The following is a 15,393-nucleotide window of genomic DNA, read 5'->3' as shown; positions in this document are numbered from 1 at the left end:
ACAGCAACGGCTCAAATGGAGTCTGAGGTGTGTTAATGCACATTCACACAAGATAGTACTTTGAAGGACTGGAATGATAAAAGAAGTGTTATATTCAAACTGAAAGAGAAGTGAGGACAGTAACATTTAATCAATTGAAGTCTGATGAGAATGCAGGTGTTAACGCTTGTGTTCCTGCAGAGGTTACCATAGGATCTTTAATAACTTCAGATTTTCAGAACTTCCATTTTATTATGTGCTTAAAAAGACAGATCCTCCAGTACCATAGTGTCCCCTAAAACTAGGTAAGGTTGTAGATATCAAGTTTAATCCTAATGAAGCAAGCTTCCTGCTCTTGGTGCTTCTTTCAGTGGCTATTTCTTTGAATTCTTTAGTGTACAAATACTCATCAGTCTCATGTGAAATTTGTGATGGGATCACAGCTTATGGTGGCACAGGTGCAAATAATACTAGGTGTTCATTTAGAAGAATTTTACTGTTTTTTCTAATCCATGGGTTTAGTCTGTAATGTTTATAATACAATTTAGCTGTATTTACTGTAGTTTCAAAGTTAGTGCCTCCTGTGCTTTCTGTTTTATACAGAAACTGATTGTTGTATTACTTTTTTTGTGCTATAAAAAATATTTGCTCGGAATGTTTTTAAGTGGCAGTGTGCGTAAAATTGCACTTGCTTTTCGCCTGGGAAGCCTTAACTTACATTGCACTACTGACAAACCTGAGTAAGTTAGGCAGTGCCCAGCTGATACTAACCTTGCAACACCCTTAGTAGGGTCTGGCCTTGTGCCCGAAGAGGAGCTTTTATTGGTCTAGTAATAAGTTGATGCAGATTGAAATGCTTTTATGAAAATACAGGAAATGGCATTTAGAAAGCCTATGCTCTCAGCGGCTTTCAGAGCAATGCCACATTGGTTTCATTTATATTTACAATTGGCTATAAGCCTCTGGAAAAGGCTGAATTCTTTCTGTGTAGCAGCTGGAGCAGGAGATGTTCTGTCATTAGCTTTATTGCTATAAAGGCTGTATCCATTAAGATAAGAAAATTGAATAAGCCATTTTTATGAAAAGGTGGCTAACAATTGCCATGATCAGAGAAATATGTATGTAGTTAGATTGTTTGATAGATACATAGTTGTTTTACTTGTGATCATAATATAATGTTTGGTCTTAGAGAGAAGAGTGTCAGGCCTGTAGAAATAGACTGCAACTTCTTTGTGCCTCAGGGAATGGGACAGAGGGAGATTAGCTGGAAGAGTTAATGAGACTGCAGCACCCAGGTAACACTGCCCACCGCACTGAACACAGTTGCTTAGAGCACAGTCAGTCGCAAGGGTGTGCAGCCTTCTCCCTATCTTTCTAGCAATTCTGTTGAGGCTGGAGATGTACCAGCTTAGGGTAAACAAGGATTTGGCATCACATGTTCAGGAGGGCACACAATTCCTTTAGTAAACCATCTCTCACTGATTATTTTTTTTTTATACAGTAGATATGAGGTTGTTAACTGTAAAATCTGACCTTCTGGGAAAAAATAATCCTTAGTATCATTCTTCTGAATTTAGCAAAGATGACCCAGTGTATTGAAAGGTATATTTTAAGGTATATTATAGCATCTTGTTTTTCTAGAACCTAAATTATAATTGAGACAAATTTATGATTTCTTTTTATTTTTGTGAGTCATTTTTTACTCTAAGGCAGGCACCAAGAATCCCAAATCTTAGCAGTAAAAGTTCAGTTCCCTAGTACTTTAATGGCCTCATATTACAATTAACTGATGACCTTGAGTCCCTGAAGGATTTAGAGTAATTTAAGTACGGAGTTGCACCAAGCACTGAGAATACACTTGCAACCAATTTTCTGTGTATGTAGTATACTACTGGATCACTCCTTTGTGCATGTCATTGACCCTTATCTATAATAATATATTCCAGCAGAGAAAAGGAAGTATTCCATGGTACGTTATTACTGTTCAGGAAACTCTTAGTTTTCATACCGATAAAGATATTAAATTAGAAAAATAAGCCAAATCCTTTTGTCTGAAATGCAGTTGTGACTACAGTTGACTGAAGCTCAATTACTTCAATAAACTTACTCCAAATTTCACTTTGATTAATTTACATTTTAATGAACAATTTTCACCTACTTGTCGAGTAAGTAGCTCAGCTAAATTTATTAAGTTATCATATAAACAGAATATTGTGATGCCAGAATTTAAATGGAGAAATATTTGATGTCCTATTCCAGAAATCTACTGTAAGTCTACAGTATAGAAAAGTACATTGGTCACCTCTGTATTTTAAATTTGGATTTATTTTACTGTTTTCCTGACCTTTAGGGTCATTCATAAATATCCTAGAAATAATTCTATGGGATTATGAGAGGAATTTTTTTTAAAATCAGTTAGTTATTATAGCTTTATATGCTGCATTTCTGTTAATTCTTTTATTTCTTTTTGTAATACTTGGGACTTCAGGGGAGTCACAGACTAAAAACATTCATTCACAAGCGTGCATAACGCTTCCTATTCCTATTGGTGTATGAGAGTGATCATTGATTTTGGTATACACTATTAAAGCCTTCTATATTAGTTAAACCTTAAAAAAGGACTGATTGTACTTGCCCTTCATGCGTCTTTTTCCAATAATACTGGTTATGGCTGTTAGTGTAAAAGATCTTCCTGGCTTATAATTATCTTTTCCTACCACTTGCATTTGATTCATGTAATAACCTTATTGTTTGCTGTTCATGGCATTATAATACACAGCTGCAACAGGGATTTTGATTTTTAAGAAGGAATACTTAGTGTGTGCAGAAATGTAGAAAAAGCACTACGAAGGGGAAAAAATACTCTTACATACAAATATCTTGATAGTTGACAGAAAGGAGAGACACAACTACTGGGAAAAGACATAACGCAAGAATCTGAGGCCATTAAACATTTCCTACTATTCAGACAGCAGTCTGTTATGTAGAATACTAGGTCCTTATGAAAAACATTAAGCTGGTCTGATGTGACTGTGAAATCCTTATGTTTTGCCAAAGCATACAGCATTTCTTATTGGGGACACCTTATTTTCTTTTTTTTCTATCCCCAAGGTTTATATAGAAATATCTAGCAGACAGGTTATCTACCTGAACTGGAAATGTTTTCAGGCTTGTCTTTAGAGTTGCTGGACTTAAAAAATAATGTCAGCAAGACCAAAACCCCAATCCAAACTCAATTAAATTGTACAAGTGTTTTCACCAAGGGAAGTAAGGAGGGAGTAAACTGCTCTCCTTGAACTAGTGGGTTTGATGCCTGAAATTTGCACCCTACGTGACCTTCAGGTGCTTTAATACATGTCTGGTAAGAAAAGGGAGTTATTGCTTGTCAGTAAAACAAATGAGGCCCAGCTTTTAAGCCTAGATTGGGTTTGAAAGAATCAATACAGCTTGATGACACTTGCTTCAAGTGTCAGCCACACATTAACTTAAGGGGATGTGTCCTGTGCCTGCATAGTATGCTGGTGTGACTTGAATCAGCTGCTAGTTTCTGGCTAACATTGTAACCAAAGGCTGCAGAGTACAGAGTAATTGTGTGCCATACCCCTTTCACTGCCCTAGCTCACCTTTCTTGTTTGTTTGTTTGTTTTGTTTTTTTTTTTTTTAACCTGTTGTCATCCTACATGGAGTGCATTATGTAGTCGTCTTTATTTTCTTCTGTGTTACAGCAATACCTGGCCTGTTGCCTTCAGCTCACAGGCTTCACTGGTGCCTTCCTTATTACTAACAATGCAGCCTTTTGACAGCAAGTGCAAATTAGCAGCTAACAGGTAGCTTCAGGGCAGTGCCTGTCAGGCTGTGACAACTGAGTTAAGACCGTGAGGGACCCAGTGGTCAATTGGTTGCTATAAATTAGAATTAGCCAGGGAGTTTTTAAATCAAGTACTGGACAAAGTGATGCTAAGTTCAAGACATCCAATAGTTAACCTGTGCGGTGCTGAAAGAGATAAGGGAAAGATCTTCAAGTTCTTACTGGGGAATTCTTGTCCTTTGTTATATTGTAGAAGGAAATGCTAACATTGAACTCTTGAATATAGAACTGTCAAAGTTGGTGGGCAACAGAGTAATTAATTTGATAGCATGTCTTTAGTGCAGTGACCAACTTGTGATTTTTGGCAGGCATCATATAAATTCTGTGAAGCAAGGTGGAGAATGCTTTCATATACTTCACCAAGAATCACCAGAGAGGAAGAATGCACTGAAAGCAGCCCAGCAGGCTCAGGTCACAAGATGGAGAACTGAGTTCCAGCCACCCAAATGCTCCTCTGATGTGGAGGAGTCAGATGAAGAGATAAACATGTAAGTCAACTCAGTGGGCTTTGGGTGGTCTGAGAGCAGTGGCTTTAAAAAGTGACCGTTTCCAGTTTCTGATGTTACTTGTTCTTGAAGCAGAATATTACTACTTGTGTGAACTAGAAAGAGAAAATGCTTAAGATCTGGGTAAATGAGCAGCTGTAAACTTAACGAGCATGGAAAAAAGATCCTGTTATAAAAAGGAAGACGTTTAGAAGGCAGGTTATGAACCTGGGAGAGGTTTTGTAGCCAACTCAGAAATGAGTCTCTCGGGAGAAAAAAAGGAGGCCTGATGAGTTTATACCATGCTTTTGTTCCCGCGATGGGACCACAGCATTAAGAATAAAAAAGAATTGCATTCAGCAGGATAAGTGGCTTAGCTTGCGGAGTGGGTTTCTCTCCATTTGATCATTAGATAGTCTTCAATCCTTTGGCTCACACTGGTCTTACCAGTGCACCTCTAATGCCTGTTGTAATGCTGTCTTCCATTTGTCAGCCCTTGCTAGGTGATGATTAAGTACTTGTTCAGCAGGACAGAGTAGCTCTTCTAGAAGTTACACATCTTTGGAACCTTATTGCATCGAAAGCTCATCCATCTCCAGCAGTCTTTTCTCATCAGTTTGCTGTGGCTTTTTTTCACTCCCAGGTACCAGCTTCCTCTCATTCACCTTAAAGAAGTCACCTATAGCTGTATTATTTAAATAGCACTATGAAGCACTTTGATGCTACGTTAATGAAGGCTATGTGAACATTTTAGGTAAACAAGATTATTCATTTAAAAAAAAATAAATTGAACGCATAAGAACCTCCCTGAAAACTTTTTTAAACTATATGCTTATTATTCTGTTTGATATGTAACTTCTATCTACCCATAACTCAGCTAATCCATGTTTATTGCAGACAAGTAATTTATTACACATATGAAAAATACTATTGCCTTTTTTGTGACCATTCCGATTATTGAAGTAATTTTCTTCTGTAAGGAAAGGCTTCTTTCTTCAGCAAGGCTGACCTATAAAGATTTAATGTTCCTTTTTCCTTTATGAAGGAGGATACCTGCATAAGCAAAATAATCTTCATTTAGACACTGCTTCTCCTAGCAGTAAAAAAACTTCTATTGGAGCAGAGTATACCAGGCTTGTGGGTGAATACTGACAAAGCCACTTTAATCCTACCTCTGCACCAGGGGTATTGCCAATTGTAAAAATTTATTACTAAATCTTAGAACTATCCTAAAAATCTACAGTAGCAAAAGTTCCTAGTGTGAACATGATATCCTTTAGTATTTTCTGTGTGTTGCTTAAAACTAATATTAATTGAGAGTTTAACTTCGTTCTTAGAGAAAAGACCTCTAACATCTGCCAGTGTTTTGAAGAGGGAATTCATTAGACTTACGATCAGATGTCAAAATTAAGTAGTCTTATGGATAATTTTCTCAGCTACAGGATGTGTTGAGGGGGACAGGAGTACAGAATGAAACACACATGAAACAAGAAACGCATGGCTTTGGCAGGTGTGCCTTTACTCATTCAGTCTGTCCCATGTGGCTTGCACACCTGCAGGAGCCCTGCTAGCACGTGTTAGTTCCAGTTGTGCGGTTATACATATGCTTGCCTGCAGTGGTAAGCAGTTTAAAAGGAGGTGGGGGGAAGCCTAAATACAAAATAGAAACCATTATCTTTTGTGGAGACTTACTTCACTCCTAGCTTTCATAGTGCTGACTTTTAGAAATTAGGAACTTCATGGATTAAGAAAAGCTCTGAAGCAATGTTAAACTGCTGGGGCATGATGTCTCTTTTTAACAAATGATGTCTGGCTTCAGTCTTTCAGAGTGGCTGAAAGTGTTGGCATGCTTTTATATGGACAGATTCCAGTGATGGATGTAGGCCTTTTCCACTCCGCTTCCCTCTCTTATCCTGTAAGACAACAGCAAATATTAAGCCTCTAGTGGGACTTTCTTATTGCTGTTAAATAACTTGTAGCATTTAATTTTGTTATCAACTATTTTAAATGTATTGACACTCTAAACTTGGTAACAGTTTCTTATCATAACAGACAAAGCAGAAATTTAATTATCCCTCATTAGTAGGAATATGGGCTCTGTCAGACACTTCACTGTGTATACAATGGTCTCACTGTCTATTCTGGCATTCTGTTGTTCATTAGGACTACAGAGGGGAGAAAACTGGAAATGTTATTAGAGAAAGCACAAGACAGGCATGTTGTTTTGAACAGTAAAAGTATGTGGAATTCATGTGCTCTATTATCCTTATTAAGTACAAAATTATAGTTACAATTTATCTAAGATTATCTGAATGAAGAAAACCACTTCTTGAGATTTTGTGTAAGAACTTTTTGGACGGCAGGAACACCTGCCAGCTTATAATGTTTGTTAGATATCTTATTTGATAGACAAAAAAATATGTAAGTTGATTAATTTCTTAATTAGCTGAAGAAATTAGATGTTGATTTCTGTTTAAATATAGTGCTGAGATGCCAGTGCCAGTCTTGTATTTACAGTTTCTGCTTCGCTTTAGGAAATTTGTATCAATAGAACACTTGAGGCATGCACTCATCAACCCTTGTTCCAACTAGTTGCTAGTATGTAGTAGGCCATAGTAAGCTGACACCCCCCAAACTACTTCAGATCTAGAAAGGAAATGTTAATCCAGAATCATTATTTCATTAATCTAGGAAGTCTTTGCTAAAGAAATCTGCATAAATCTTTGACTCGCCTATATCAGTTGAATTCTCTGCTATATTGTTATGGCCAGTATCACTTCAGTTTTTTACGAATTTATGATCCAGCATATGATAGTTCATGTTGTATTTTCTGTGTAGACCTCTATCTTCTGTATACTAGCCGTATACGAAGGCTTACAAAATCTCACTGTGCTTATTAAGCTTGAATCTCCATTGTCTAACACAAGATGCAGGTCATTCTTTTTATACTTGGGAAAAACAGCTGTAAACATTCTGTTTTCTTGCTCAGTAGCATTTTATAAGTACTTTGCACAGGTATAAATGGCCAAACAGGCTTATGTCAGTGAAGGAACAGTGCCTACAGCCTATAGAGAACTCAGTTTTCTGTTACATTGGTTTGGCCAGCCCTCAAGGACTCCCTGTCATTGGGGTGAATCTTTCTGACTTTATTGTCTTCTGCACACACAATATGTTAACCCAGGAAAAACTGAACAGAATATGAGGCACATCTTGAAACTTTGGCCTTGTGTATAATCCTACTGACTCCATCAGCATGATACCAACAGAAAAAAAGTGTAATGGAATGTAAGCACAATCTTGGCATCTTTTCTCAAACAAATCAGTCACATTATTTTGTCTGCCCCAAAATTTGATTACACATAAATGCTTAATTGCTAATAATAAGTATTAGTTTAAATATGTAAATTCAAATGATACCATATTTATAATTCATAAAGTACCATCAGCATTAGAAATATAATTATATATGCTGGTAAACATAAATATCAGATTTGTAATATTAATAAATGCTAATAAGTGCAGTAATTAACAGTTTAGAAATACACCACGGTATTTTTTTAAAGGTAAGGAGAGGAGGGAGTGTGGTGATATGAACATAATAAACAGTTTTACGGTTCTGTCTTCATTTCATATACTCCTATTTTAACTTCAGTCTTTGTCCTTTCCCACAGTTGCTCTCTAACAGAAGGCAACCACCTGAGGAAGTCGGGGAAGAAGAAAAAGATGACCTTATGGTCTTTCACTCCTGTTTATTCCAGTGTCTTGATTTCAGTCCTCCCTGGAGCAAAAAGGTATATTTGAAGGCAAATATATGTCCTGCCCTCCTTGGTAGGAGGACATGAGTGAAATTCACAGCAATGCAGACCCATAATAGATACACCTAGAGCTGCTGTTCAGCTGGGAATGTGTCCTGAGAATTTCAGGAGTTTATGGTGAAATAGTCTGTCTTTACTAATAACAACTGTTAAATTCTAACATTAAATGATTGAATCCTAATGAGATACTGATAACCTTTTATGTGCACGTGTACACAAACACACATCATTCGCTTTGCTGATCTTCACTCAGCAACTTCTAAGTAGCATAAAGTTTTCTTAAGTGATATAGCTCTCAAGATTATTAGGCTCATTTTAAGGAAAGGATGTCAAAATTAAATTTTAATTTGCCTAGTTAAAAAAAGTAGGCCTTTTTTTCATAGGCCTATGAAAGAAAGAGGGAGAATACAGTACTGGTACGGTGTATGCTTCTATATTTTATTCTATATTTTATATTAGTCACTAATACTTATATGCTGCTTTTTCTTAAATACAGAGCTTAGAAGTTACTGTAGAATTCCAAACCTATAAAAGTCCATACCTTAAAGGGATAAATGCTAGAGTCCTCATAGGTGTTACAGCACTGAGCGCATTATCAAGATAGGGCCATTGAAAACTTCACATCCAAAAATATGCTTTCAGGATTCAGAGTTACGTATTAACATTACAAAAACCTTGAGAAGTATATAGAATTCACTGGGACAATGAAAAAGATCATCTGCTACAGAAGTGCTTAGATGTATGTATTTCAGCCAGCATGATGCCAGTTTGATTGTTTCTATGACAGTGTAGTATAACATATTTGTTTCTCCTCTTTGCAGTAAATGTATTTTCCAACAACTGTGTGCCATATACTGGCTTTTGGAAGCTTTCACTCTTGAATCCAACGGTTTGATGCATTCAATATTAAGCTGTTGGAATCAAAGGTACGTGTGCAATGCGTCATAGTAGATGGAATGAGGAGTTTGGGACCTTCTGTCCTTTATATGTTGTTGTTTCTCTTCTTTCAAGTAATAACTGTTTGAGTGATACGTTGTTACTTCTATGCCATGCAACAAACAAATTTTGCCCCCATGAAGTCAGCAGGAAGTTATATAGTCAAATCAGTAGTGCAGCATGGTCCTCTGTTATTGCAAGTTGCAGAACTAGGAGAAAACACTGAGCTATCCCAGCCAAATTTAGCTGTATTTTTTTTTTCTCTTTTGGTTAATAATTACGCAACTTAAATACATGTAGTAATACATGTGTGTATATTCCCATAGCCTTCCCTTGGAGGATTATCCCAGTGAACTCAACAAGAGTTCCATACACATTGTAATTACGGAACAAAGCCAGCTATTAAGTGGTATGTAGTAGCTGGATTTATTCTCTCAATTATGTATGACAGTGATGGGTACTTGTAAAAGATGCATTGCTTCTGAACTTTTATACTGTTAAAAGTAAATATTAAAGTTCCAAACATTTTAAGTCAATAAAATCATTTTGACATAACATGTATTTAAATTATTCATGTTTGGTAAAACAGCAGTTTATGCTTTGATTTGCAGGGCAGAGCTCTTCAAAGCTGTTATCTCTGTATATTCTCAGTCAAGACAAACTGTGCCCATGTATAACAGAGGTGGCAGAGTAGCGTTATATAGAGTTAGCATGATACACTGGAGGAGGGAATCAGTCCAGTATATATTGTGGATGGTTTTTTCATCTCTTTACATATGAGGACCAACCAATAGACTGGGATAAAAGAAACAGTTTGTCAGCAAGTCTCACAGAATACAGGCTGAGAGCAGAGTATAAACGCATAAAGCCCTGGATTAATTTCCAGGTTCTGAAGTAGTGCAATCTCTTGTTGCATACTTGCTTCTGCTCTCTGTTGCCGTCTCTAACCACCGCTCCTCTCCTTTGATTTCATCTGATCTGCATGCACACACGCTTCATTACACAGTAATCATGAAAAATTAGGCGTACATTTAGATCATATAGTCTCTTGTCTGTAAAAAATGATATATTTTTTTTTTAAATGTGGTTAAGGAAGCAAGCTTAGAACACTCATCTGCTTTGTAAAACCTTTGATTAGATGGGGACTGAATGATAAATGAAGCTACCTCAGCAGTGACCTGTTATACTGCAGCTTCCACATTTACCTTTGTCAACATGATGTAACATTTAAATTTTTGGACCAGTATAGATCTTCACTCAGCTAATAGCATGGAAAGGTCAAACTTGTATGAACCTGCTGTCACTTCTGTCTATGAAATCTTGATATACTGTACAAAATTCTTCAGTACTTGCACAGAGGAAGTTGAGAGCATAATCTGACCCAGTATATGCATGATAGTTTGTCGAATGACTGTGCTTTCTTTAGGTGGTTCTTCACTTGTGACTGTAACTCACTCATGGCTTATACACCTTGCATTGTCTTTCCATTTTTTATGAGCAAAGATCTACATCAGAGTAGTGGTCAGCCACCATTTAGTCTCCATTTATTACATTTCTTGAAAGAACTTAAAAGAAAAGCAAGAATCTCGAAATGGAAAACTAAATTGTTTTCACTTAGGGACCCTGGTAGTTGTAAAAAACAGCAAAAGAAACAGAAGAGGAAGAGTTAGCAACATACATGTGGGACCTCTGTTACAAACACAAAGGTAACTTCATTGTTAATTTCTCCCTTGAGACTTAATCCAACTTTTCAAGCATTTGTTTTGTTGCTTTAATGAACTCCATGATACACATTTTATACTCTGGATCTTGTGACTGCAAGACTACCAGTGTCTGTAGTATTTGAAGAATAATGATTTGATACCAGGTAACAGGAGAGCAGTATGTAGCTAATTGAAACTGTGGCTTGGTCCTAGTATTAAGTACTGATGTGGGAAGAATTAAATATTCAGCTAAAACATAACTAACCTCTTGTTTGCCTTTGGCCCCTTTTTTGTGACCTAGAGTCATGTAGCAGTACTTGTTCACACAAATAGGCCTTTTTCAGTCCAATGGAGATGTCAGACTGGTATCCTGGAGGCCTTACTCTGCTATGTCAAGTCATGATTTATTTGGTTGCCTTTTTACACAGAATTTAAAGCTAAATTTGGAAATAAATGCCAAGTGTTGAGAGCTTTAAAGAAAGCAGGATTCACTTGCCACATTGAAAGCAAAGCCAAGGAAAGGAGAAAACAAGCAATTCAGATGAAAGCCTTTTAAAAGAAAAAGTTAATACCTGAGAGGAAATGAAACATTATAAAACTATCTGTAACGCTGTTTTACTTGTGAAACCACAGACAGGCTTTTTGGAACTGCTGAAGTGACTGAAGGAAAATTAAAGGGGAATGAGTGATGCTTACGAGTATAACTAGGAGAACTCAATAAAGAACCCGTGGGTTTCTCACTGTGTAGCACATCTTACATTTTGATCTTCAGCAGCTTTTAGTTCCTTGCTTTGCCCCCTATAAGGCTAAAATAAACAAGCTTTGTGAAGTGGTTTTAGGACCCTAGGTGAGGTACTCCTAGAAATATGAGCTGTTGTTACGTGCAGGCTGTTTGCTCTTGTTATTGGTTGAGACTTGCAACTTGTACCCTCATGACACAGTAATGAAAATGATTCAGTAGAAGATAACAATTTCTGTTGGGGCAAAACAACTTTCTTTTTCCTGCAAAACAGCAGCAAAAGTTGTGAAATTTAGAAGACAAAGATTCTGTTTTCATGTAAATATTCTTCCTGCTATTAGCAAACAGAGGGAGTTAGCAGGTCACACAAATAAGAGTTGTTTCTAAATATGAGGCTTTCTGATTTTTCCAAGAAGTCTTAGCAGTTTTCTAGAATCGGGTCCAAATGAATGTGAGCAGAAATGTCAGTCTTGATGTGTCTTTTAGCACTTACATTGCTGAGACTTTTATCGTTTTCCTCCTTGAATTAATGACAATTTCCTTCTTGTCATTTACACTAATATTACTTGGAAACTGCTTTACATATTTGATACGAAACTTCTAGTGGTAGTATTGGGTTCCTTCAGAGATGCTTGCTTTATAATACGCGTTGTTCTGATTATCAAGTGTTGGTTAAACCATGACATCAAGCCTGCAGAACTGTCTGCTTTCAGACTTCAGGTTTACATTCCTGACACAGGAAATTAATTTGCTAGGTCATTGGGTGTTGGGAGGAGACCCGAATATTTATCAAACCACTTTGACCTATTTTTCCCTGTACATGAGAAGGTTGCTCAATTACCAACCCTCTCTACAGTTGCAGTGTTATGTGTTTACAAGTTAGCTTAATCTGTTGGCATTAATGTTACAGTAAAGGCATATTGAAGAAAGATAACAAAATGAAGGAGGTCCTACCCAAGAAATCACTAGCCTGTTTGAAGTCACTGGAGAAAAATCTATGAGGTTACAGAAGAACCGTAAGGATCTAAGATTGGTATTAGTTACAGAAATGTGATTCTTTGTTGTTAAACTGCTATAGAAAACACCTCCTTTCTATTTATTTTTTCTTCTGTGTACAGAAATTTAATTGGAAAGCATGATATGATCCACTTAGCAGGACATCAGCTCTGGTATCTCTCAGCTTAACAGTCAGTCACCTCCTTGTGGTCAAATCCCTTGTGGCAGCAAAACTTCCACTGTACTTTGCTCTGAAGATGTCAAGATTAATGAAGCTTCATCTGATGTTATGAGTGAGTCAGCACAACCTGAAGAACAACCACCTCTTCTCACCTGTAACTTACTTTTCTTGACTGCCAATAAATATCAAATGGATTTGCTTTTGGTGTTATTAGGGAGAACATGTGTCAAAGACAATACTAGATGTACTAGTATATTTCTCTTCAGGCATATGGAACTTTATAAGTCTTTCTGTGCCTTCCCCATTAGCAAATTGGTTTAAAGACAATGTAATTCCATTTGAGTATTAAGTAAAGATTTTAAATTGAGTTACAGCAGTTGTATAATCAGACTGTCATCCACATCTATAAGGTCCAGCAGGCAGTGAAGGCAGTGAAACTTTCCTCTGTCATAAGCAACTGATCCACTGAATATGTATCTGTCTAATTTAGGGGGTTCTATTTAACTTAGGGGTTTCTTACTCTGTATTCCTCCTACTCATCCATCAGTGATTATCTGCACTTGATAGACCTGACAGAATAGTTTTATCTGTTAGCTCTGCAATGTGTTCCGGTACAAAGCTAGGTAATCTTAAGTTTTTTTCTCTTCTTTTGAGGTAAAGCTGAACCAGAACAGCATGTTAGCATGTAGTACTGCTAATTAGCTTTTAATTGATATTATATTATCATTATTAAGCTGACATCATGCTATGTTAGACTCTAAATTGCCACTCCGGAAGGAGCTTTTGGAGTCATCTGGGATAGTTATGTGAATGTTCAGTAGCTATCAAAAAGGCAAGAAGGATACTAAGAATGAAGTGGAAGACAAAGCAGAAAACATGTTATGAAAAAATACAGATGTTTTCTATATGCTTCTTCAGTTTCAGTCCTGCCAGTGCAGACAGGCTGGTATCGGAAGCAGCAGAGTTTGATTGGGGGGAAAAAAAGTGTGATATATGGTAAAGATACAGAATAGCTTCCATATGAGAACCAATTAAATGGACTAGGGCTCTTCAGTGCTGAAAAACAGCTGAATACAGGGTTATGACAGATCTCTGTGACACCACGAAGTGCATGGGAAAAAGCAATTAGAGTAGTTATTCACAAGTACCCTTGGTACCAGCTTTATGGCGCACCAAATTATATTTCCTGGCAGAAAATTTAAAGCAATGGGAAGTGTTTTCATGCAACAAACGATCAAACTTAGGAATTCATTGCTACAATATATTTGTGGAAGTGTATTCAAGTCCAAAAACTATTTAAATGAACAGAAGAAAAAATTGCTCTTAAATGTAAAGGAATGGATACATTCTCTGGGTCTGAAAGACCTTTAGGTTCAGACTCCCAGAAGCTGGGTGGATATATCAGGAAACTTGCGATAACATCGTATGTTACCTGCACAGCTGCTGCTGTCCATGGCACTAAGCATAGATGAATGGCCTTCCTATGACATGAATCGGGGGAGTAGAGAATTCAAAGCTATAATTTCAAGCAAATTCTTTACATAGATGAACAATTAGTTTGAGTGTGACATGCGATTTGAAAATAATCTTGAGAGCTGTAGCAGCTGGGAACCTCTGTTTGCTATGGGACATAAGGAGGTATCTTGTGGTATTTGTGATGTATGGGAAAGCTGTTTAGTGTCCCCTTTGGAACAGCATTTATCATGTGATTGCCTGTGATTTCAGGAGACTGGCCTGAGTTACCAGTCTGGTCCTCTCAAGCATTATCTTCTTAGCTCTAAAAAATATGAGAGGGTAGTTTCTGCAGGGCAGCTCTGTAGCAAAGGTTGAATTGTGTAATGAATTCTGAAGCTGCTAGAATCATGTTTAATCCAGGATTCTGATTATAGGATGCTTCATGAACAAATCAGAAATGGATTAAAACTGCCCTATAGCCTTAAATCCCAAATTCACAAAGCTTCATGTAACTCATAAGACATAATTTTGAGAGCACACACAACCCTACCCCACACGTATGCATATATTTATTTAAAAAGTGGAAAAGAGATTCTGTAGTAGGCAGCTAATCAGTAGACACAGCAGAGTGTGACTCTTAGAGAAAGATTTATTTTAAGGAAAGAATTCATAACTCAATAGAAAGCCTTTTGTCCCAACTATAATTTAGATGCTGTTGTTTGGAGACTGCTGCTGTAGAATGTCTGCTTATACAGATTTGACTTTTTTAGTGCTGTTGGTTGAGTGAAGACCTGTACTAGTCTAATGTTACGTCATGTTTACAAAGGTAAATATGGAAGCTGAAGTCCTTGCAGCTGCAGTATAACGACAGGTTGCTGCTGAAGTAGTTTCATTTATCATCCAGTCCCCACCTAATCAGTCAAAGGTTTTACAAAGCAGATGAGTGTTCTAAGCTTGCTTCCTTAACCACATTTTAAAAAGGATCTCTTTTTGTGCAGATAGACTATATGATGTAAATGTACTAAATGTAAGCCTAATTTTTCATGGTTACTGCATAATGAAGTGTGTGTGTATGCAGATCAGTTCAGATGGCATACATTTTCTTCACACTGAGAAGTAAAATGTGAGACCTGTATCTGAGAGATTAAACACTAACTGGATTTTATCCCCAAAGCTTTTGGGCCAGCAGTTTAGCTTTGAATTCTCAGTCAAAAACATATTTTTAAAGGAGGAGGT

At 36.9% G+C, this 15,393-nt stretch overlaps 1 protein-coding gene across 1 annotated transcript in view; it reads left to right on the top strand.

The window, feature by feature from the left end:
* CCDC60 (coiled-coil domain containing 60) overlaps positions 1-15,393 on the top strand; it is a gene marked incomplete at its 5' end in the record, with an annotated part of 74,273 nt that overhangs the window by 42,451 nt on the left and 16,429 nt on the right. Inside the window, 7 exon segments of the mRNA XM_080382724.1 lie at positions 4,156-4,335; positions 8,004-8,123; positions 8,969-9,077; positions 10,454-10,714; positions 10,720-10,772; positions 10,774-10,789; positions 12,679-12,856. Of these exon segments, the coding sequence (XP_080238850.1) occupies positions 4,156-4,335; positions 8,004-8,123; positions 8,969-9,077; positions 10,454-10,714; positions 10,720-10,772; positions 10,774-10,789; positions 12,679-12,856 (917 nt within the window).

Source organism: Falco punctatus (genome assembly GCF_963210335.1).
Source record: "Falco punctatus genome assembly, chromosome: 1".
NCBI classification, from domain to species: domain Eukaryota; kingdom Metazoa; phylum Chordata; class Aves; order Falconiformes; family Falconidae; genus Falco; species Falco punctatus.
Note: the sequence above shows the minus strand (reverse complement) of the source record. Positions and strands in the feature narration are given on the sequence as shown.